This window comes from Erpetoichthys calabaricus, chromosome 2 (assembly GCF_900747795.2).
Source record: "Erpetoichthys calabaricus chromosome 2, fErpCal1.3, whole genome shotgun sequence".
Taxonomy (NCBI): domain Eukaryota; kingdom Metazoa; phylum Chordata; class Cladistia; order Polypteriformes; family Polypteridae; genus Erpetoichthys; species Erpetoichthys calabaricus.
The window spans coordinates 341804669-341829856 of NC_041395.2; the positions used below are offsets into that span (position 1 = coordinate 341804669).

General features: G+C 42.1%; 1 protein-coding gene across 1 annotated transcript in view; it reads left to right on the top strand.

Moving 5' to 3' along the window:
• The window catches only part of alx4a (ALX homeobox 4a), a 215232-nt gene that overhangs the window by 124227 nt on the left and 65817 nt on the right, over positions 1-25188 (top strand). The window contains exon 2 of the mRNA XM_028796058.2: positions 12040-12353. Coding sequence (XP_028651891.1) covers positions 12040-12353 — 314 coding nt within the window. The remainder of the gene's footprint in view (positions 1-12039; positions 12354-25188) is intronic.

The following is a 25188-nucleotide window of genomic DNA, read 5'->3' on the forward strand; positions in this document are numbered from 1 at the left end:
TCTATCTATCTATCTATCTATCTATCTATCTATCTATCTATCTATCTGATAAAAGGCACTATATAACATATTGATTGATTGATGTGAATGCACTATGTAGCAAATAGGTGGTGCAGTATATAATAGCGCAGTGGGTAGCGCTGCTGCCTCGCAGTTAGGAGACCCGAGTTCGCTTCCCGGGTCCTCCCTGCGTGGAGTTTGCATGTTCTTCCTGTGTCTGCGTGGGTTTCCTCCCACAATCCAAAGACATGCAGTTTAGGTGCATTGGAGATTCTAAATTGTCCGTAGTGTGTGCTTGGTGTGAGTGTGGGTGTGGGTGTGTGTGTGTGTGTGTGCGTGCGCCCTGCGGTGGGATGCCACCCTGCCCGGGGTTTGTTTCCTGCCTTGCGCCCTGTGTTGACTGGGATTGGTTCCAGCAGACCCCAGTGACCCTGTAGTTAGGATATAGCGGGTTGGATAATGGATGGATGGATAGTTGTGACTGCAGCACTATATATGAGACATTGAAATAAAAGACATTATATAACAGATTGATTGATTGATATTAATGCACTTCATAAGAGATGCTTAACAACTAGATAGATAAAAAGGCACTGTATAATAGATTTATAAATGTGAACATACTATATAATAGACTAATAGGTGTGAATGCACTATGTAAAAATAGATAAAATGCACTATATAGTTGATAGTTTGATAGGTGTGAATGTACTATGTGATAGATAGATAGATAGATAGAAGGCAATACATTACAAACATATTGATATATCTGAATGCACTATATAATAGATTGATAAATATGAATGTACCATATAACACATAGATAAAGGCACTATATTATAGGTAGATTGATAAATGTGAATGAAGTATGGAATAGACTAATTCATGTGAATGCACTATGTGCCAGATAGATAAAAGATAGATAGATTGATAAAAGTTAATGTACCATATAACAAAACGGTGGATAAAAGGCACCATATAGTAGATAGATTGGTAGATATGAATGCAATATTTAACAGATAGGTAAAAAGAAAACAGGTTAAAGGCACTTATCTTATAGACTGATTGACAGAGGTGAAAGCATTCCATAGTATAATAATGTGAATGCACTATATAATAGACAGATAAATGGAACTACATTAAAAGATCGACTGATTGATAGATTTTACAGATAATATAGTTGAGAAAACAAAACCAAAAATAAAATGACAGATCGCGCAGAACAAGAATAATAAATAAGAATAAGAATAAGAAAACGGCAGCAGGCCGGGTCGTCACAACGGAAAGACCAAGCAGGTCCCGTGAAGACGGCCACTCGCTCCGTCCCGGCTCCGAGGGGCCCCGCTGAGTGTTTAGTCGGCTTTTCCCCTCGTTATGCAGACCAATCATTTTTGGCAGACGGCATTCCAAGAGAGCGCGGCGGCCCAGCGGACGATGAAAGCTTGATTTATGGCGAGGGGCTGGCTTGTGTTATCGCTGCTGTCGTCCGAGACAGACGGGCCAGCGTGACGGGCCGCTTTGAAACAAGATGGACATAATGTTCACATTCATGCGAGAAACGATAAAAATGCGAGGGCTGGACCGCGTCTCGGTATGAAGAGGTGCTGACAGTCACTTCTGTTTCATCGGCGTCTTTTTTTCTTTTATATTCCTACCTGCCGGTAACACAGCTGGTGTGCTGACCAGGCAGTCCGGTCCACTTCATTGGGACGCCTTCCGTCGCTTTGCAAACGCTTAGAACCACAGTTTTGTTTTTTCACATTTACTTTTTCAAAGCTTTAAGAAGGCCGCAGGTTTGCGTCCATCACCAAACGGAGGTGTTTAATGTGGTCGGGAACGCCGTTATTCCACAGCTACAGTTTATTTTAATTTATGCGTTTCCTTTCTTCTCGTACCCCAGTGGTACCCCGAGTAGTTTTAAAATTAGTAATTCTTTTCTTCTTGCTTGCCTAATCCATGGAGTATACTTAAAAAAAAAAAAACAAAAAAAAACAAAAAAAAAAACAACAATAATAATAATCAACCTATAAATTCCACATTAACTGCAAGAGTGGCGAATGCTAATAACGTGGAAGCTTGGGGAGTTCATATTGGTCGGTTTAATATATGGGGAGGATTAAAGGTAGGCTGTATAGGACTATCTGTATGCATGGTGCAGTTTACACTGAATTTCTGCATGCAGAAACAATCAAGATAAAAAACAAAACAGTGTGGAAGACGCACACGCTGCAATACCATTGCGGAGTGGGTCAGTGACGGGCGATTCCCATTTTTTGAACGACTCTTTTCAGTGAATCAAATCAATCGTTTTGTGAGCACAAATTGATTCACTGGAGCTCAACGGGAGTGCTAAAGCGCATGCTTGTGCTGCATGTGTGATGTCATCAGCGTCTGTTGTTTTGCTAAGGGTGGTTCATGTTTAAGGCACATGCGCAAGAACCACCTGACTGACTCAACACCTTTGATTCGACGACCAGTCTAACGAATCTCATTCATTTGATTTGCAAACAAAAACTCCCCATGCCCCTCTCCTAATTTCCCTGAGACGCACTTTGTTACCCCATTCCAATCCTAGTCACCCAATGACACAGTTCCTGTCATTCCCTTCACATTCCCAGGTCACATTCCCTGTCACCTCATGACACTCTCCTAAATTACCTTGTGAAACAGCCATTACGATCGTAGTCACCCCATGACCAGTGGCGGTGCTGGGTTATTTTGCATCCTAGGCCAAGCTAATTATTTCACCAACCAATTGTTCAGTAGCTAACCTGTGACACACTCACCATTACTCCATGTCACACTACCAGTTACCACCTACACATGCCTAGTCGACCAATGTCACACTCCCAATCCCTCTGCGAGACGATCTGTCACCGCATTAACACTCCTAGTCACTTCATGTTACACTACCAGTAAACCAGTGACACTTCTCATTACCTAACAATACAATTCAACATAACACACACTTCCAGTCACCCCATGATACTTATTACCCTGTGACACACTGTGTTACTGCATTACAGTCTTAGTCACCCTATGACACATGACGCACTTCCGGTCCACACATGCCCATGCACCTCATGTCACACTACCAGTCAACCTGTGACACATTTTCCATCATTCCATGTTACACACACCATAAATTCATTCTCCATGTGACACACTCTCAATCGCCCCATGACACACTCCTGATTACCCTGTGACACATTCTCCATCATCCCATAACTCTCCCAGTCACCCCAAGTCACATTCCCAATTTATCTGTGACACACTCTCAGTCACTTCACATGACATCCCAAGTCACCCTGTGAAACATGGCAGTCACTCCGTGGCACTCCTTTGTGGATTCAGCTCTGTCTCTGTAGCGCCCCAAGCAGGTCACCTTTTTAACTGCCATCCCATTGAGACTCATGCCTTGAAACCACTGGTTGAAGTCCATGATAAGGTGAATGATGTGCCAGATCACAGTTGCCGAGTCCCTCCTCTTTTCTCGTCAGTTTAAATTTTGTAGTAAGAACACGTTCAAAATATTAAGAAATAAATTACAGCTCTCTGGCTGTTGATGAAGGCAAGAACATTGTAGTTTTTTTAATTCTTTACACCTTCAAATTAAGAATGTATGGAACACTATGCATGGGAATGTCAAGAAAATCCAGGACTTTATGGTACTGCCCACCTGTGAGCGTATGCAGATTTAACAGGCCACAGGGACACGACCACTCAGGGTCACCATTGAGTGTCCTTACCTGTTCAAGGTGAGGCCTTATTGACTGTCATTGAGCTATCAAGCTTTAATTTATTTCACATTTGGTTTACAACTGACATTCTGTTGATGATCTTCTGCCTGGCACCTTCTCTGCTGCCATTAGCCGATGACCCCTCACACAAGTTGAGTGGATGGAGAGACATGTCAGTGCCATCTGCTTTTCACTACAAGCCCTTGTTCTGAAGAGCATCACAGTACTTGACACACACCTATGGCTCAGAGAGACCCCCGTCAGAGCCTAGGAGGATAACAACTCGAGAATGAGAGAGCCGCCATCCACATCTGCAGCTTATTGTACACTGCCACCCAGGCGGGCATTCCTGGAATGGTTAGAAGAATCCAGGATAAGCCAAAGTGGCAGGCTAATGTGACATAATGACAGGGACTTGGCCGTGGGCGGTGTGAGGGGGTTTGGAGCGAGGCTTCAGTAATCTTTCTAAATCATCTCTCTGTGGCAACTCGTCTGCAATTGTCATTATGCCGCTTTTAGCTAAACCCATCTTAGAAGTTCCCATGCCAGTGCTTCCTGGAAGTCTGTGCAGTGTGACGTTCGGAGAATAAAACGTTTTTGTGTGATCTGGAAAAGAAGATCCTGTTGCGTCGCACTGACATTATGATATTGTGACCACTAGGGGGCTCACACCAAACAAAGACTAAGCTAATCTTGTAACTAAACTTGTTATGCTGAAATGATGGTGGCCTTAAGTGTTTCCTTAGTACCTTGCAAAGTAGAATGTCCCTCATACAATTGAAAGACTTGAGATACTCATTATGGGAACACTGGCCCATTACTGTGGTGGACAGCGCTGACGACTGAAAAACAGCAGCATTGGTGCAGATGCTCACTTTTGTTAGGATTGTATGGTATATTTAGAAATGTTATCATTTTCTTCCACTCCCTTGTTTGGTCTCCATTCACTTTGATTGTAAAGTTTGTAATTCTTCCTCAGTGCCTTTGTAATGTAATAGAGTGTGACAGAAGTAGGCCTACAGTATATAAAGCACCTACTGGCCTCAGCTCGGCTGCTCAGGCGTTAGCTTACAACAACAACATTTATTTATATAGCACACTTTCATACAAGTGATGTAGCTCAAAGTTCTTTACAGGATGAAGGAAAAGGGAAAAAAAGAAAAAAAAAACAAAATATAAAAATAAAATTAGGCAATACTAATTAACATAGAATAAAGTACAGTCCAATGGCCAGGGAGGACAGAAAAAAAAAAAAAAAAAAACTCCAGACGGGTTCCAAGGACACGAGACCACCCAGCTCCATCTAGGCATTCTACCTAACATAATTGATCTCAATCAGTCCTCATTGTATTCAGGCTTCACGTGGAAGAACTTGATGATGATGGTCATGTGGACCTCTGGCCTTCAATCCATCAATGTAGGGACTGCATGGTGCCCTGATCAAGTGGTGGCGGCGCAGATCGCCACCACAGAAAATCGGAAAAAGAACAGCAGTGAAAGTAGGGGTTAGTGCGGATTTTGGAGCCACCGAGAATGATAATGATAATTAAATGCAAATACAGAATATCAGAGTTCAATTAAAATGAAGCTATGAGAAGGCCATGTTACAATAATGAGTTTTTAGCAGTTTTTTTTTTTAAAGTGCTCCACCATATTAACCTGGCAAACTTCTATCGGTAAGCCATTCCAGATTTTAGGCACATAACAGCAGAAGGCCGCCTCACCACTTCTTTTAAGTTTAGCTCTTGGAATTCTAAGGAGACCCTCATTTAAAGATCTAAGGTTATGATTTGGAGTGTAAGGTGTCAGACATTCTGAAATATAGGATGGAGCAGATTATTTAAGGGTTTGTAAACCATAAGCAGTATTTTAAAGTCAATTCTAAATGACTCAGGTAACCAGTGTAATGACGCTAAGACTGGTGTGATGTGCTCGGATTTTCTTTTCCTAGTTAAGATTCTGGCTGCTGCATTCTGCACTCGTTGCAAGCGATTGATGTCTTTTTTTGGGTAGTTCTGAGAGGAGTGCGTTACAGTAATTTAGCCGACTGTAAACAAAAGCATGAACTAATTTCTCAGCATCTTTCAAAGTTATAAGAGATCTAACTTTACCAGCTCGTGGTGTTCGCCTCCCTTCCTTGGGTTCCTTGGTGTTTTTGATCTTCATAAGTTCTTGTTTCCATTATGATGTCTCCCCTCTCTTGTTATTAATTTTGCTCTTTGAATTTTGATTTGGACTTGGGTTGCTTCTTGAAAGTAATATTTTGACCATTGTTGAAAGTGCTCCTTGTATGTTGTTTTGGATTCTCGACAGCTAATAGAATAAGTTTAAAAACAGTGTTCCTCCTGCATCTGTCCTTGGTATCTTCACGTTGCCTCTGCCTCTGTTGCCGTATGTGTACCCTCAGCATTCTTCATACGCCACTGCTCAGAATCAGACTCAGTCATTTCGCCTTTTTCGCCACTTTTTGACTACAACCAATGGTAGAAGGGCCCCTCATTGTACGCTTTGAAAACATCACTTGTATGCTTGCAGATACCTTCCATCTTTGAAGGCGACTCTTAGTGCTCCTCATATGCCTTTCCTCAGCATCCTTGTGTCTCCCAAACTCTCTTGCCGGCCTCTTCCTCTCTCGATCACATTCCCGTATTCCCATAATTTCAAGGGGCCTTGCTCGCCTCCTGTCTGCTTCTTGGCAATGACCAATGGTAGATGGGCCCCTCATTGGCGGTTTTGAAAACATCACACATATTCTTGCAGATACCTTCCATCTTTGAAGGCGACTCTCAGAGTTCCTCCTACACCTTTCCTCAGTATCCTCCTGTGTCCCCGACTCTCTTGCCTGCCTCTTCCTCTCTTGATCATATTCACATAAAGGCTGCTTCTCAGGCTGTCATTTGGAGGCGCCTTGCTTGCTTCTGGTGTTCTTTTTGACCTCCAACAATGGTACATGTGAACTCATTGCACACTTTGAAAACATCATGTATTCTTGCAAACACCTTCCATCTTTGAAGGTGACTCTTGGTGCTCCTCATGCGCCTTTCCATAGCATCCTCGTGTCTCCCAAACTCTCTTGCCCGCCTCTTCCTCTCTCGATCACATTCCCGTATTTTCATCATTTCAAGGGGCTCACCTCCTGTCTGCTTTTTCACAATGACCAGTGATGGATGGGCCACTCATTGCCCGCTTTGAACACATCACTCGTATTCTTGCAGATACCTTCCATCTTTGAAGGTGACTTGGGTTGCACCTCATTACTATTTAACAGATGGACGTTTCTTGGTAAGTAATTAGCTCTGTTGTCATTAAAATGCTCCATTTTAACTAGAAAAAATTATCACAATCATGAATTGAACTTCACAACCCTAAAGTATTGTGTCATCATCCCGACAACTGAGCGACCAAAGCCAGATTACTTGGATGGATTGGACACACACAGTCAGTTTGCATTTTATTATAAAGACTGGCTGTGCTACCCGTCTAGGACGAGTTGAAATCTAAGTAAGACCTCAGCATTAACATTTGCAGTGCATGATCTGTTGGAAAGTATTTGTAAATCATGTACTAATAAAATGTATTGCATTTGTCAATCCAACAGATGGTGCATCAAACACATTAACACTGCTTTTATGAAATTAAAAAACAAATTGCATATAGTAGAGACATATGCATTACATGTGTCAATCCAACAAATGGCACATCACATACATTTTTGGTAATAAAATTCATTACTACAAATACTTGTGATGTGCCATCTGTTGGAATGACAAATGCAATGCACATGTCGCTGTTATATGTCATTTGGTCTGGGAGTCGTAAAAGCAGCATTAATGTTTGTGGTGCACCATCCGTTCAAATGACAAGTACCATGTATTTTATTGCTACATATATTTATGATGTGCCATCTGTTGAAATGACAGAGACATAGCAAGCAGATTGACACACAGATAACCAGACCCACAGACATGTATCCTTTTATTAAATAGGATAGATAGATTATAAAGACTAGGAAACACTCAGACCCCCAGTCCTTGAAGAAAGGTGGTTTATTCTCTTCTTTTTCCAACATACATGGAGACTGGCAGGCAAGGCAATGGGTATGTGCTTTGGCATTATCCTGGCATCTCATCATTGTCATTCACCATCAGTTAAATGGCTCCTACTTTTGGATTGATGCTGAGATAAGCTCACAGATGTAGTTGTTTCTTGTGGCATAAGCATGAGATTTTGAGATTCAGCCATTTTTAAAGAAGATCATACTTGCATGTTAGTTTAGCACCTTTCACCCCCTAAGAGTGTGGTTTCCTCTCAACAGACCAAAGCACAGTAAACTTTTCATGCTACATGGTTGGTTTTTTGATTCTCTTCCCGTATTTATGTGAGAATTCGCACAAGCGAATAGAAAACATATTCTTAACTCAAGAGAAATAGTACCAGGAATATACAATAAAGTGATTATTTCCAGATCCCTTTTGTTGTCACAAACATGTGTTGGAAACACGGAGGGCGCGGATCAATACTCAACAGCTGGGTTGGCTTGAAAAATTGACATATTTAGTAAGTCCATCCATCCATTATCCAACCCGCTATATCCTAACTACAGGGTCACGGGGGTCTGCTAGAGCCAATCCCAGCCAACACAGGGCGCAAGGCAGGAAACAAACCCTGGGCAGGGCGCCACCCCACCACAGCATATTTAGTAAGTCTGTAAGCCTTTCTTCCATGCCCCATAGCCTCCAATGTATAGTGCCAGTGCAGGCAAAATAATTTATTAAATTTATGGAAAGCGTTTAACTGTAGAACATACAGTAGTCTTGTTTGGCAAATGCATTGAAAAATCCCAAACGTATCCTTTTAGAAGACAAACCTGAAGGTTGTTCTAAATTGGTGTTTCTCAACCTTAGTGGTGCCACCACCCAGATTTTAACATGTCAGTATGTCCCGATGACCAGGAAATTGGGGAAGACAGACACCTCCCCAAATTTACTGCAAGCAACAGGTTTGTAAATTTACTGCTGCCAAGCAGGGGGTTCCCACTTTGTGAATTGAGCACGACCAGCTGGTATGGCTTCTGTGAATTTAGCGCAACCAACTACGGGGGTGGTGGTTTCCCCCTGCCTCAATTTAGTGAGACCACATGGGGCGATTTCCCCCTGTGTGATGTGGGGGGGGGGGGGGGGGGTATCCCATGTGTTTCATGAATCTAGCCTGATAATCAGTGGTGTTCCTTCTGCTGCCTCTGTGTCGTCAGGGTTTTATCTGGGGTTGGCTGCGGCCCACCTCAAATGTCGCCATGTTCCACAGGTTGGGAAACACTGTTCTAAAAAATTTAACCGAGTGGGGGAAATTATTACTTTTTTCTAATGCAACATCTGTCCCTACAAGCAGAAATGCCATGACTATATAGGTGAACCACAGAAAGTGTAAGAAGCAAAGTTTCACTTCAAGTGTCTGTTATACCATCATTATGTAATTATTTGAGGAATATTACATTTGTTGCACTAAAAAAAGATTAAAACTTAATTCGAAAGAGTCGAAATTAACATCAAGACAGATCAATTGCTTTTATAGTGGAGTTAATTCCTTGAGGTGAATTCTTAATTCTTTTAAAACCCCACAAATTGCTTATCAGCTTCTAAAACACTGGAGCGTAACAGCTGGGTTTTTAACGTGTGGTTTTTAAAAATCCAATAAAAAACTGTCACTTTATTTCCTTTTTCACTCCAAACATTTGTGTCATGTTGACGGCGTAGACTTCAGAATGTTAAAGACACTTTCATTAAACGGTGGTTGCTAGAATGGAGTAGCAAGCAGGAAAATTGTATTTAGAAAACACATTTAAAGACAACATAGTGTTAGCCAATGTGCTGCACATATAAAAGATAAAAAACAAGGAAAAGGATAACAAAGTAACAAACCATTTGATCATTGTCTTTGACACATTAAGATAAAAACAAGCAAAAGTATAAAAAGCATACGTTTAAAAAGGCGGGGCCAAGCCATTAAAAGCTTTAAAACCAAAACTGAATCCTAAAACACACTGGGAGCCAGTGCAAGGAAGCTAATACCGGAGTGACGTGACTGCTTTTGATTCTGATTTGATTTTGATATATTTTGATTTTATTAATCCCAGAGAGGAAATTCTTTGTGCCAATCAATAATCTTGCCACAGCATTCTGGACTAGTTGCAGACATAAAAAAGAGAACAGACTGATACCCTTCCTCAGTCAGTCTGTCATGGCTGTCCGTCGATTCAATGATGACACCGTCCATCCATTCATCCATCTCTAAAACATGAAAGGAAGGGCCTGCACAAAAGAGTTGGTGATATCGGTGGTAGTGAGGGTGCGCAATGCTTCATCACACTTCTTCACTTCCTATCAGGACTCCACATGGCAAGCCGTCAGTGTTGACAGGTGTGCTGTCTTCCTGTCCAACTGGGTTACTTTTGATGGTTTTTCGCAAGAAAAGAATGGGCTTTCAAAGTTTTTGGTTTTTTTGGGCTTCTTTTTTAAATACAACATGATATTTTGGGCTATTTTTCTAAAACCACTCCTTCACTGTATTAGAGTGGTTTTTACCCATTGTGGGACATTTTCCCCTCCTATTCGGACCTTTACACGTACTTTATTGTTCTTAAATCTCCGAGCAGCATTCCACCAACTGCTTTCTGGTGTGTCACTTTGCATATGTCAGATGGTTTTTGAAATGTCCTTGGGCTAGATACTTTATCATCCCTGCAAGCTGTGTGCAAGGACAATGAGAGACGGAAGAAAACTGCACCAGTTTGAATGGACCCTTGGCGGGACGGGGAGAGTGGTTGAGTCTGTCTTAGTCAGGACCTTAACTCTGACCTTGCCGCTGTGTTTGACTCTGCCAGGAGTACACGACTCCTGAAAGCATGGATCATCGATCACCCAAGCCACTCCTGCACATTAAGGCACTGATTCAATGGAGAGGATACCCATTGTGGTCGAGCAGGATGACCAGCCAGGTCATTCCATTAAATTCAACAAACAAACTGAAAACAAAACAAATGTGCGACAGCATTAAGCAAAAGAAATACAGGATTTCCCTTTTCCTTAGGTTACAAATGCTGTTCATTTGAGCGGGTCTGGCTTTGACGAGGTCCATCCTCCGGTCGGGCTCAAACCAAATTGAGATGCCTCCTTCTGGGGATGCCTGGTTTTGTAGGACTTGGCTCAGAAGGGGTGGAGTCAGTTACCCTCACTGGGTGTTTTCTCTGAGCTGTGGAGGAAGAAGGAAGTGGTAGCATTAGCAACAGCACCCCCTTCCATCCCGAAGTGGAATTACTTGCCTCTGATGAGCCCCATAAGGTAATCCTCTGGCACGCATGAGAATTACAATAGAGTAAATTCTTGGCTGTGTTGAGTCCTCATTGCCTAGTCCACCAGGGTGTGGTTTCATCTTTATGGGAAAGACGAGGGGAGGGGTGATTTAGACTTCAGGTGTGAAGCCCCGCCCCATTCATGAAGGTGTCTAGGGATCGCATTCATGAGCTCTCACTGAAGCATTTGAAGGCAGCAGTGGTTAAGAGATCTGTAGAGACCTTTGACTAAAAGGTACTCGACGAGGTTATAGTATACTGTGAGTGAAAGGCACTATATAAGGTCATGATGCACTGAGACTGAAAGATGCTACATACAGGGGGTCCTCGGGTTACGACACAGTTCCGTTCCTACAACAGTGATATAACCCGAATTTTGGTGTAAGTCGAAACATACCCTAGCCTAAGCCACTTAGCTATCCTAACAATTTGCAAAATCATAATCTAGAACATAAAAACACATCTAAGCCACAGAAAAAGGAAAACGACATGAAAATACTGTACTGTACACTGTACTGTAGTAACAGAAAAAACGAGTGTAAAAAAAATCCTTACCTTTATTCCTTCTCATGTCTCAATTTTTTAAACGTTTTTATGGGAGTGAGTGTTGTAAACTTGAAACGTCGTATGTCGTTGTAACCTGAGGACCCCCTGTATAAGGTTATGTTCTAAGGTACTGCAAGTGAAATGCACTGTGCCTGTGTTCTGTGACTGAAGCAGAAAATATACTGTAAGTGTTTGGTTACTGAGAGTGATAGTCACTCCATAAGCTCATGGTTGTCCTGAGACTGAAAGACAATATATAAGCTTCCCATGACCTAAGGTTGAGTTTATAGTGTACTGTGTTACTGCTTTGGTATTGTCACAGGACCTTCTGGACTCATGCAGCACTAATTTAATAACATGATTTATTTATCTCACATAACCATGGCAGCATTTCCTTTTTTGCAGGCAAAGACTCCTCTGGATTGACCGACTCCGAGTTACCCCCCAGCTCTGAACCAGCAGGAATGGACAGCAGCTACCTCACCGTGAAGGAGACAGGGGTCAAAGGGCCTCAAGACCGAACAGGATCTGACCTGGCCAGCCCACTGGACAAGGGCGAAGGCGACAGTAACAAAGGCAAAAAGAGGAGAAATCGAACCACTTTCACCAGCTACCAGCTAGAAGAGCTCGAGAAAGTCTTCCAGAAGACTCATTATCCTGATGTCTATGCCAGGGAACAGCTGGCACTCCGAACAGACTTGACGGAGGCTCGGGTGCAGGTAATGCTGGACGATGGATGGGTTGGGGCTCTAAGGTCAGAAATGGCTATCAGGAAAGAAATGGGGGTGGCATGTCCAGGGTTGGTGGTGGTTGGTATCCTGGGACGTGGAATATTATGCCGCATTAGCTCTTTTGGGGTGGTGGTTTCATTGCCATGAACGGCAACAACAAGTACAATATGAGAACTAAGTGATCCACGTAATCAAAATCAAAAATGTCTTGGGGAATTAAAACATTATAAAGCTCTTTGGGGTCCATCACTATGATAAGCCATAATACAGAAAATCTAAATTTGAATTTATATTACTATAACTAATATATTGGTAAAGACGGGCACTGTACAAGCTTACAAAATACTGAGCGTATATTCCTTACATGTCATATTTATTCAGGATAAAAGGCGCTATATAAACTTGAAGTATACTGTGCAGGAAGGACACTTGATGGATTTACTGTGACTCAGTTCTGGTGCTGCTGGTTGCATCACAAAGAAGTGAGTGTCACACACACTGGCATCTCTGAACTGTGGCTTCCAATATCTCGGGTATTCGATTCACTATCTATGTGGTTTTTGCATGTTTTCCCACCTGCCATAAAAATGTTTCTGTTTGGTTAATTGGCATTTCAAGACAGGCAACGGGGTGAGATTTCAGTAGAAGGCAGGTATTAAACAGATGAATAAACCTTTCATTTTCTAATTGCTTCTCTTTTAATCCATTGCCCACTGAGGCCCCTGGAGATCCTAAAGGTCCCTGTCTCTCTCTGTCTCTCTCTCTCTCTCTCTGGCTTTGTTTTCATAAGACAGTGGATTTCTGTTGTTTATCTTTCATTAGCTGCTCATAAATATGGGATTTAATCTTCACATGTTGGGTGTGAGAGAGGGTGGAAAGTGGCAACCACTGTCCTCAATTTCCCACAAGTTGCTTTACATGGAATTCCTTGTTTTAGTTGCAGGACACACTAAGCCACACTCATTCCCTAAATTAATTTTTAACACACACCCCATGGGATTTGGGAGGGAAGCAAGTAAATTGGAAAAGGAGGGCATTGCAACAGCTGGGCTTGCCATCATCTTCAATAGTAGTGTCCTAATGCCAGCCTGTGATGGCTGTCTCCCAAATCTCACAATCATGGATAATAAAAATGTTCTGAAACCATACTAAGAAATGCCCGGCAGTGGACTAAAATGAAAGGGGTCACCAAGGAGGACCATGGAGCTTTACAATCAAAACCCAAATCAGTATTGGCTTGGCACCATGGGTGGTTCCTGCCATAGGAATTATAGGCAACTATCCAGGGTGACAAATGCCCCGTACCCTGATCCGAATGATGGCATTCAAGTGGCATTCAAGCCAAGTCTGCAGGGGCCTCTTTCACTGAATAATGAAGATTATAAAACATTATTGATTAATATTAATGAACACTATAATGAAATGTTAGATATATTTTTTATTATTAATAATTGTGAACATTATTTTGCATTAGTCTAACAATTTTTAAACTGTTTTAAAAGTGACCTGTGCATCCATGCATCTATCCACCCGTCTGTTTTCTGCCACTTATCTGGGTCTGAGTCACGGTGGCAGCAGTCCAAGCAAAGATGCCCAGATGTCCCTGTTCCCTGCCATCTCCTCCAATTCCTCTGGGGTGGATACCAAGATGTTCCCAGGCAAGCAGAGAGATATCATCTCTCCTGGGTCTACCCTGAGGGCTATTCTTGGTTGGACATGCCCAAAAAACCTCCCCAGAGAGCCTTCCAGGAGGTATTCCAAACTGGAGCCTAAACAACCTCAACTGTCATCTTTCAATATGGAGGAGCAGCAGCAGCTGTACTTCGAGTTCCTCCTGAATGTCTGTTTTTCTCACCCTGTCTCTAAGGCTGAGTCCAAACACCCTGTGAGGGAAGGTCAGTTCTACTGCTTGTATCCACAATTTAGTTCTTTCGGCCCCTTCCCAAAGCTTGTGACCTTAGGTGTTAGTAGGATGGTAGATTGACTGGTTAATAAAGAGCTCTGTCTTTCGGCTCAGCTTAATCTTCACCACAACTGCCCAGTACAATGTTGGGATGACTGTGGACCCCACTCTGATCCCCTTGTCAATTTCCCATCCCAATTCCCCTGTCGGTCTCCTGCTGTCTTCTTCCGTCACTTGTGAATAAGACTCCAAGATGAGGCAACTCCTCATCCCCAAACCTGTAGAGGGAACTCCATGCTTTTTCTGACTAAGAACCATAACATCAGAATCGATGGTGCTGATTCTCATCCTGGACACTTCACACTCTGTTGTAAACCTCCCCATAACGTGTCTGAGGTCACAGCCCAATGAAGCCAGCAGGACAACATCATCTTCAAAATCCTGAGGTCTCCAAACTGGACACCCTCCACTACTAGAAATTCAATCCATAAAAATTACAAGCAGAATTGGTGACAGAGGGCAGTTCTGATGGATTTCCGACAGTGCATTGAGTTTCGGGCAACAGTCAAAGACACATGCATTAGTAAAAAGCTAAAAACAGAATAATGTTGGCCCACCAGACCTGAAAGACAGAGAGAGAAAAGAGAGAGTGTGAGACACAGGCCACCATGAGCAGGTGAGAAAGGCAGCACTCACCGATTAAGATGCTCCTTTTCACATGTGGTTTCCAGGTAGTCCTGAGTCTGACATTGACCGACTCAGCATGGTGGGGAGCAAAAGGGAGTTGTGAACTCCAGCTATCATAATACCAAAGTGTATTCCCACCACTCAAAAACATTATTGTGTTATTTTGCAATATTAATGCATTATTTCACAGAAGATATTGTCTACTGAGGTCAATATCATGCCTTGCGCGCGTGCGCGCGTGTGTGTGTGTCTATTTACATTTAGTGAGGGACTGTTGTATTTTCCTGGCTGGGGTTCAGATTCTTGTTTTAGTCTTCTTTGTTCATTATTGAATCTTTGATTTACATTAATGTTATTTTTGCTTATTATTTGCTTTATTCTTTATGTTCCTTGTGTTTTATGGGTGGTTCCCAAATAGGTAGAGCCACCTACCCATCAGCACAAGGGTCTGCACTCAGCCATACAAAGGCAGTGGCAACCCACAGTCTCTTGAGGTTCATTTGAATGTGCTTGGGAGTTGATGAGTGTTTCGGTGTGATTTACTTCTCTGCTGTTTGCAATTTCTGGAATTTGTACCTTTTTCGTTCTATTTTTTGATTTTTGCCATTGACTTTGTTTGCTTATGATTGTCTTTCCTGGTAACTCTTTTTTTGCATTCATATGCTCCACAGAGTTTCTTTTTATTATAGAGCATTTTTGTGAAGGATAAACTTTTAATTTTATAATGTCTCTTTTTTTCCCTTATATCTAGCCTGGGGTTTGATGGGAATATCCCCCTCTAGTGGCCATTTCAAGAGTTTTTTGGCACATAGGAAATGTGGAATAGCCTAGTAGGGAGAGGTTAAGGGCTTGCATGGCGTGCAATCAAATGACAAGAACTGAGCAGACGTTATAGGCATACATTTAATCCTGTATTTGTGTGAGAGGCACATTTAATTTGTAGTGTTAGCGTCGCACGGAGCAGCAATATGTGTAAGGCAAGAAGCACATGTACTGGTATGCCAGTCCTTTGTATGGCTCAGTCACGTAACCAAGCAGAAAAAAGTGTGCTGTGTGCAATCTGGTGACAGAAACATCTCAATGAAGTGTCCGTTTAGTTTTAATCCAGGTATTTGCGATTGACATTGTTAAGACATTTTTTACACACATTGCCTATTAGCTTTGTTCTGATTCAGGGGTTTGTTCATCACTTTGTTGCAATTCCCAGATAGTTTCATTGCATTTTTTTCTGGGTGGTGCTTTCATGGAGCACTTTTAGCTACAGGCGCATTCCACAATGTTGGAGTGGTAATTGGTTGATTGATTGATTAACCGGTTAGTTTCTAATCAAATCACATTTTTTGTTCCATTATACAGAACTAGGCTGTGTTTCCCAAACACATTGTAACTCTAAGAGTATTGTACTGTAAACTCCATCATAAGATCGATCGTTAATTTACGAGTTATACTTAATCGTAAGATCTGACTTGACAGGCAAAGTCTAATTTCTGATTAAAATCAGCATACTTGATTGAGTGAAGGGTGTATAGAAAAACACCATTTTTCTTTTTCTGTGGTTCAATGTGCAATTACAAATGTAAAAATTTTGAATTCTGTGTTCTTTAAATGTTTTGTCATTGCTGTAGGGTTTCAGCTTGCTCTTACTTCTGGGGAGAAAGACGTACACCATCTGAAGAAGTGTGAGAATTTTTAATGGAATATATTTACTTCATTTAATGACTGTGGTAAAAATATCAAATTAAAAATATACCAGACCGTCCAGGTGGTGTCTGTAGAGCATAATATAGTTGTGATGTGTCTTAATGACTAGGGCTTCCAAAGCATGTAAGTCCCAAAAATTGGCAAAAGCAGAGGTGGATAAACTGCCAAACCCCAGCTAGATAAATGAGCAAAAACAGAAACTTCATAAAAATGCCCTGTCACACAGAGAAGCTCCATTGAGCACAATGGCAAAAATGGAGTTGCCTAAAAAACATAAGATAATCCAAGGCAAACGTAAAGGTGAAGTCAAACAGCAGAGCACAGAGGTCAAAAATCCAGAGATATCAAAAAAAGTACCAAGCACAGAAAAAACCACAAAAACTCACCAAAAACTCCTTAATGCAGTTGAAATGAACTGCCAGGAACTGTGGGAGACCCTCTGGATTTATGGGGCAGAGATCAGTTCCTGGCAGTAATTGGCAGATGGCCCCACCGCTTGGGGAACCACCCACAAAATGTCTGGACCAAAAACAAAGACAAATGCAAACAATCAGCAAAAGTAGCATAAGTAAAAGAAACAAAAGTGAACAAAACAGACCTAAAACAAGAATTTGAACCTCTGCCTGGTGGTGAACCCTGGCCAAAACACAACACGTGGAGAGTTCTTCTCTTCCTTTTGTTTTTCTTGCTGCTGGAATGGCTTCTGTGTGTCTTACAAACCGACGCCACTGTACTGTTATCTAAAAGCTGATGTGGTGAAATCTGTCTATGGTCCTTGGGATGATCAGCAGACCAGAGCAGGTGTTCCGGTTTTTGAAAAGGATGCGGCTCAGACTTTGTGAGTTTTGGCATACACGGGAGGAAAGCCGTGCAGCCATGAAGTGCTTAATGGGGGGAACCTGCAGATTGCTCGTTCACATGTGTGAGTGTAAACAGCACAGCCATCCCTCATTAGCACTCCATGGATTGATTAGCACACCAGTACTCATAGGGAGTATAACAAGTCCCAGTAGGAACAGAAAACCGACTAAGAATAAACGAGAGAGCAGAACTGGGTTGTTGAACAAGTGCAGATGGGAATAGGCGAAGTGGTTGGGGGTGTCTTGCAGTAGAGTGAAGGGAATGGCGCTCCAAGGCAGATTGCTGAGTTGTGAAGAATTAGCAATTGAGGGCTTCAGAGGCCTGCAGTGCTGATGGAGGCGGTAGGGCGAGAAAGCCAGGCTCGGTGGGTTCCAGTGGGTACCAGCAGAGGTGGTAGGATGAGAAAGCTGGGCCCAGTAGATCTAAGAGGGTACAGGCAGAGGTGGCAGAATGAGAATCAGAATGTGGATTGTGTTCTCTAGTGGCTCAGCCACATTGTGAAGGCCTGGGCAGAGAGAGAGAGAAGGAAGCACTTAGGACTAGACAGAAGAAAGTCAATGCTGACTTTGATTTTATGCTTGGTTTTAATTTATTTATTGTGTTTTCATCTTTCGCACTGTGGTATTTTTATGGATTATTTATTGATGAAGACTGAATGCACTGCACTTATGGACACTATTTGTTGATTTGAATAATCTTTCACTATGCACTTTGGCACCCTAAAACTAGTTGCTGTGCCCACACTTGCCCTGGTCCATCCTCATCCATCCATCCATTTTCCAACCCGCTGAATCCAAACACATGGTTATGGGGGTCTGCTGGAGCCAATCCCAGCCAACACAGGGCACAAGGCAGGAACCAATCCTGGGCAGGGTGCCAACCCATTGCAGGACTGGTCCATCCTCAGTTATGACTAATCAATGTCTCAGGAACAGGAATATACCCATGAGTGCAGGCACCCAGGGCATCACAGACGAACACACTCAACTCTAAAACAGTACTGTTTTCTTTGATGGCATGCCAGTTTTGCATTCTTCAATGCATGTCCAGTTTTGTGGTTGTTTATACTCTTTTGTGGTTATTAAATTATGGTGTCATACTTACTTTTATTACTTTCTACTGAAGGTCCAATAACAAAAGCATATGATGATATTCTTATCACTCGCCTTGTGATGTTTTTTTGTAAGCAATTTCAGAGCCAGAGTTAACAAAGCAGGGCTTTGTGTTTGCTCATAAAATGGCTGCTTAAGAACAGTTTTGGGAAATATGCGAAAAAAGTAGCTCATACATTAAATACATGAATTGTAAACTTACTCATTAATCACTAAGATTCATCACTTTTCGGACATGCAGTCCTAATCATATACCAGTAAGCTGACCCCAGTCCTCTCCTGTTTCAATGCTTTGTGCCTTCCTACCAGGAGAGTAAATGGCCACAGCCAGCTGTCAAAAAGTGATATAACAGAGCAATTTTACACTTAATTATAACGTGAAAATGAAAGTGTTTGTGAAGAATGTCGCTCATTAGCCAGTGCTTTGGACCAATAATTCATTTCATTTTCTTCTGAGAAGAAAAGGAGTACTGGGGTTTTTTTTTATGAAAGTCCTGTCACCGCATCTGCCAGTACCTTTTTATCCCTGTCACTAACATTTCTGACACTTTATGGCAAAGAAGCCACAGGGTTCCATGTTGGCCATGGAGTTTGCTGTCCCGCCGGCAGTGAAAGAAGCTGCCGCTGACATTCCTCTCCCATCAGGGGACCCAAAGAAGAGCACTTTGAAAAGAAACGTTTAACCATTTCGGCTGATGCCCCTGTGTATTCATTTGGCAGAAGAGCTGCAATGTCTTGGTTACAAATGTGCAAATTCAATCATGAATACGCAAATGAGTATCCTTTATACCTGGTCAGGTGTAAAAATGGAACAGCAGTGGTCAGTGGAAAGTGGCCGTGTGCAGGAATGAATGAAAAGAAATAGTTATTATGGATTTATGAGACCCTTTTTAGAATAATAAGAATTTCTGTTGACTAATAAATATGAAATCACATCAGAAACTACCAGAATCCTGAAAAGAGTTTATTGTAATGTTATTATTTCATTTCATAATGACTTTATGATAAGTCCAAGTTAAATTATTATAAGATAATGAAAAGCCACTGTCTGAAATGAATAGAATTATAATGTAGATAGATAGATAGATGGATAGATAGATAGATAGATAGATAAATACTAAAATATGAACATACAACAGAATGACTAAAAAGAAAGAAAATTTAAAATGAAAGGAAACTTCTTACTTGGCAGTCCCAGTCCCAGTGAGGTGCTGTAGAGATGTATTGCTGTTGGTATAAAGGAGCCCCCAGTCGCATTTCTTGACACACTTCTGCTGAGTGATTCAATGTCTGAAAGTCCTCGGATCTGGTGTGTGACAGAGAAGATGAGGAGCATTGTTCATAATGGCACTCAGTTTTGTCTTCATTCTCCACTTCTACGTCCAAGGGGCCCAGATTGTGTCCCATAACTGAATCTGCCCTTTAAATTAGCCTGTTAATTCGGTGTTTATCTTGTTACCAGCCCAGAACACCACACCGGCCATCACAGAGTCTGCTCTGCCCTTTCTTCTCTAGTTCCTATGTGTTATGAGGCCAGTCCAACCAATCTTTGATGTGGACCCCCAAGTACTTGTAGGAGTGGACAACCTCTACATCCACTCCTTGAATAGTGACCAGACATAGTGGCTCTTTGGGGCGGTGAGTCTTTAAACAGTTCCTTGGTTTTGTTGATGCTAAGTTGCAGACAATTCTCAAAATTCTCCCCCTGACTCCTCTCCTCTGTCTCACCCCCCTTATCAATTCATCCCAGAGATGCAGAATTATCTAAGAATTTCTGCAAGTGACAGGACCTGCTGTTATATTTGTAGTCAGAGGTGTCCAGAGTGAAGGGTTCCTTCTGGTGCTCCAGTGTTGCTCACACAGTCCTCAAGTCTCACAAACTGTGGTCTGCCTGGCAGACAGTCCATAATCCAGGACATCACCGGCTCATCTACCTACATATCTCTGAGTTTAGCCCTTAACAGGGATGGCTGGATGGTATTAAAGGCACTGGAGAAATCAAAAAACGCCCTTCCCACAGTCCCGCCATCTTTGTCCAGGTGATAAGCGTAGAACAGATTATTGCATCCTCCACTCCAGTCTTTGTCTGATAAGCTAACTACAGTGGGTCCAGGTGGTCTACCTCAGAAGGACTCATGTAGTCTAGAATCAGCCTCCCAAAGGTCTTCAAGATGTGAGACGTAAGTGCCACTGGTCTGTAGTCATTAGGTGAAGAGACGCCTGCCTTCTTTTTGACAGGAACAGTGCAGGATGTTTTCCACAGCAGCGGCCGTATTGTACTTTACATTAAACTAGGGGGCTCCGCCCCCTGCTCACTTCGCTGGCCCACACCTGGGTTTGGTTAACCTGATATACAATTTAAAGAGATTGTTATTTTCATGGGAATTGTTACATATGCATTATTTTCACTTTCACTTTAAAAACTTCAGTAAAAACAATATTTGGAATTAACTTTTCTTCAAGATCGCATTGAATTTTGATTCCGTGTTTGGACTTATATGTTGCGTTGTCATGATGTAACTGCCTGTGAGTGAATTTAGTTTCTTTATCTGTAATAAATTACCTGACTTTTTCGAATGTTTGTCCCTACTCTTTCTTCTTCGCTTAGTCGTTGACATGTCTAGAACGTATAAAATTATTGTCCTGATAAAATATTTAAGAGCTGAAAGCGCAGGAAGTGTGTCTGACAAAAACATTCACACAACTAAGAGGTTAGATGACCGTGGTCTTGTTTGAAAATGGTTGTAAGTAGGGCGTGACTTGAAAGAAACTAATGGCAAAAGTTACCGTCTCGTGGGACTTCATTACAAAAAGTCTCTCAAAAAGTCACGTCTCGTCCCAAGATTTTTTTATTATAATAGAGAGATGTAACAAGTAGGAGGCACTCTCCTCTGTCCCTGAAATTCAAAATAAGCACCAATGAGTTCATACACATACTGTATATAAAAAACACTTTTTGTATTTATATGAATTACTTAGAAACGCTCTGAACTCACATCAGGTTCTTTTTTTTTTTGTTTGATTTTGTCTGCCGCCTTCTGACTCACCTCACATATGATATACCGTTTGACTCATCCTGATGTCTGGTTATTCAAGCTTTTTGAGGTTCCCGTATTTTTGATCATCTACCTTAAAAAAACATTTGTATGCTATTTTAGGGTCATATTATGTGTTAGAGCATTCACTCTTATGATAAAGAATAAACTAATAGGGTGTCTTCATAAGAAATGATCAGAAGGACTTGAAGTTGTAGGAGCAAAACAAGGAGCAAATAACAATAAGTGGTGTCTTTACATTGAGAGCAAGTGGGGCACTGCCCTCAGCCTGCAGCAGGTGGTGCTGTTGTGCAGAAATGAAAACATTAGTAAACTCGTCTCAATAAATCAACTCAAGTCAAATTTCTTTGCCACATACAGTGATACACAAAGTGTAAATTGTAGTGAAATGCTTATACTGCATTCCATTTACCTCAGAAGTCAGATGTTAGAGCTGGTAATGACGTCACACTCGAGTTAATGTTTGGAAAATCAAAACAGATGCCTCCAGGAAAACCCGTGTTGCTCTTGTTCTTTCAGTTGATAACAATACATTATGTGGTATTTTTCACATCCAAACACTGTAGCAGGATATCCACAGATAGAAGTTGTACAGTGCTGTGTGTACGACTGATTCAATAAAAAACAAATACGCAGAAGTGCTGATAAACAGTAAGATACTGTAGCATTCACTTCTGATAATGAGTGGTGCAGCCATCTTGAATTTTGAGGTTGAGGTTGATGAGGCTCTCCCGACTTGTGGAGGTGTCCCAGTTCCTACTGGGAACTAGGAAATTCAGACTTCCCAGTTCAAATGGAATGCAGCATTAGTTACAGAAGCTCAACAAAAATATAAATATTATAAAAAGAAAGAATCTCCCATACACACAAAACTTCTGGCTTGCATAGCTCAAGAACAGTCTTGCAGGTGGTGATAAGATGTTCTCATTCAGCTCTGCCCAGTTGGGCCACAGCTTTACATTTGAAGGCACCAACATTTGGACAGAGCAAGTCCAGCTTGTTGTGTCCACAAATCCAACATGCTGGTAGAAGTTTGGTCATTCTGATGTTCCCCTGGTTCAAGTCACCAGCATTCTAAGGTCAGAATAATTCAGTCATTAGAGTGTTTGTAACAGAGTGCATCATTTCTGATGCTGAGTTCATGAACGTTAATCAGGTTGATGTCATAACATATCTTCTCAGGCAGTAAATTGGATGAATTCAGTCATCATTTCAAAGTCTGGATCACAAATTTTATTTTAAATTATGATGTGCTCACCTTTTTACCATTGCTCTTGTGGCCCTCCTGCTTCTTAAAAACACGTTGAGGGAGTCAGAATCTCAAATGAAGGTGGGCAGTTTGTTCCACCAGCTAGGAGCTACACGCAAAAGAGTCTGGATTGAGCTTTTATACAAGGCATTCCAGTTGGCATCAATAGTTGTTCTTCAACAGCGGACCTGAGTGGTCGAGAAGGACCTGAGGTCCTCACAAATGTCTCCATTGATTACGGTGCAGGCAAGCTTCAAGGATTTGAACTTAATATGTGCTGCTAAAGGGAGCCAATGTAGTGATCTGAAAAGAGGAGTGCCATGTGCCCTCCTTGGCTGGTTGCAGACCAGACATACCACTGCACTTTGAGTCATCTGCTTTGGCTTGGTGACACATGCCGGTCCTCCTACCAAGAGAGTTGCAGTAGATGAGAAGTGACAGGTGTGAACGCTAGGGTTCCCTGCTGCTCCTTCAAACCCAACAGACAGACACTCAGGACAAAGGTTAAAAGCACCAAGAAGACGTTTAACATCTCTCTTCTTTAAATAGTGCCCAAAGCACCACAGCCACCTCTAATACAAGTAACTATAATAACAATAAACGCAGTTCTCTTTCTCTTTTCTCCTCCACACCTCCCAGCAAGCGTTGTCTACTGCCTCCCGACTCTGGCTCGCTTACTGGGTTTCCAGCAGTCCTTTATATATGGTCCGACCCGGAAGTCCTTCCGTCTACGTGACTTGCCAGCACTTCCGGGCCAGATGGAGAACTTGAGTTTCTCGTTAGTCCAGAAGTACTTCTGGACTCCCATCCTTGTGACTTGATAGTACTTCCAGGCTATGTAGGAAATATAAGAGTCTCAAGGTCTTCTAAAAGTGTCCCCTGGCGGCGCCCACGGTACCCAGCAGGGCTGCGATACTGAACTCCAAAGTCCATGATGCCCTGCGGGAATCTAGGGCACTATTAAGCTGTAAGGAAGCTGCCATCTAGTGCTTTTGGGGAGGCAGTGTCCTTCCATTCTTGGGGCGTCCTGGCCAGGCTGAGCTGCTGGCCGTCCCTTACACAGGACCAAAGCCTGGTCCAGGAGTTGTGCTGCATATTCAATCAGATGCGGTCTAATCTTGCAAAACAAATGTACTGCAAGACTTGGAGACCCTAGCAACATGCTCCTTGAAGAACAGCTGGTCATCAATCTCCACCCAAAGGTTGCATACTGACTTGGCAGGTGTGCCAAGCTGAACGTAGACAGGCTATTGAATAGAAGAAGAAGGTCCGTCTTTGCTAGGTTGATCTTTAGATTATGCTCCTTAATCCAGGTCGCAATATCAGTGAGACATTTAGAAATTCTAATTGATCCTTTGTGAGCCTCTGTGGGGAGCGACAGGTAGAGCTATGTATCTTCAGTATAGAACTGGTGAGAAACACCATGGGAGACAATGATAGAACCTGTTGAGAGATGTATTGAGAGAAGAGGAGAGGGCCCAGCACCAATCCTTGGGGCGTCCTTCATATCTCATCATAACGGGGCACACAGTAGGATCTACCCAAGATGTAAGACTCTAACCACCTGAGGGCAGTCCCAGTAATGCCAAGGTCGGAGAGGATGGCACGGTGGATCTGGTTGTTAACCGTGTTGAAGTAGGACAGCAAGATGAGGACAGATGACATGTTGGCAGTTCTAGCCAGCCATAACGTGTCTTCAATATTAAATACAGTATTCTCGGAGTCATCCTTCTTAAAGGCTGACTAATGAGGATCAAAAGTCTGCACTGTAGAAGAAAGAAAGAGACTTGGTTAGAGAGATCCTGCTATTTAAATGACACCTTTACACTTTGTAGTTCCCCTCATCTCCCAGGAACCAAACAGAAAATGAAAAAAATGTACAAAAAAAAAATGTCGATCTCCCATTAATACGGCAAAAAAGCAAAGTGCCGCTGCCACTTTAACGAACATAAACATTTTCTTTGCTGTCTCACACGTTATTCATGCTTCATATGGAACCACATTATTTTTATTATTGTTTTTTTTTTCTTCTCCCCTGACAGCCTTTTCAGTAGAAGAAGAAAGCTGCTCTGCTTTAAATTTTACGCCATGGAAACACAGCTGAGAGGTGAAAGGTTAAGAGCTTTAAACAGCGCTCTGTCACCGGTCGGAATACCTCACTTCAACACATCTATACATTTCAGATTGAAATTATTTTACCAGAAATAAAACCTCTTTGAGATGCCACATCTCATTTCCAGGCGTCCTCTTTGAG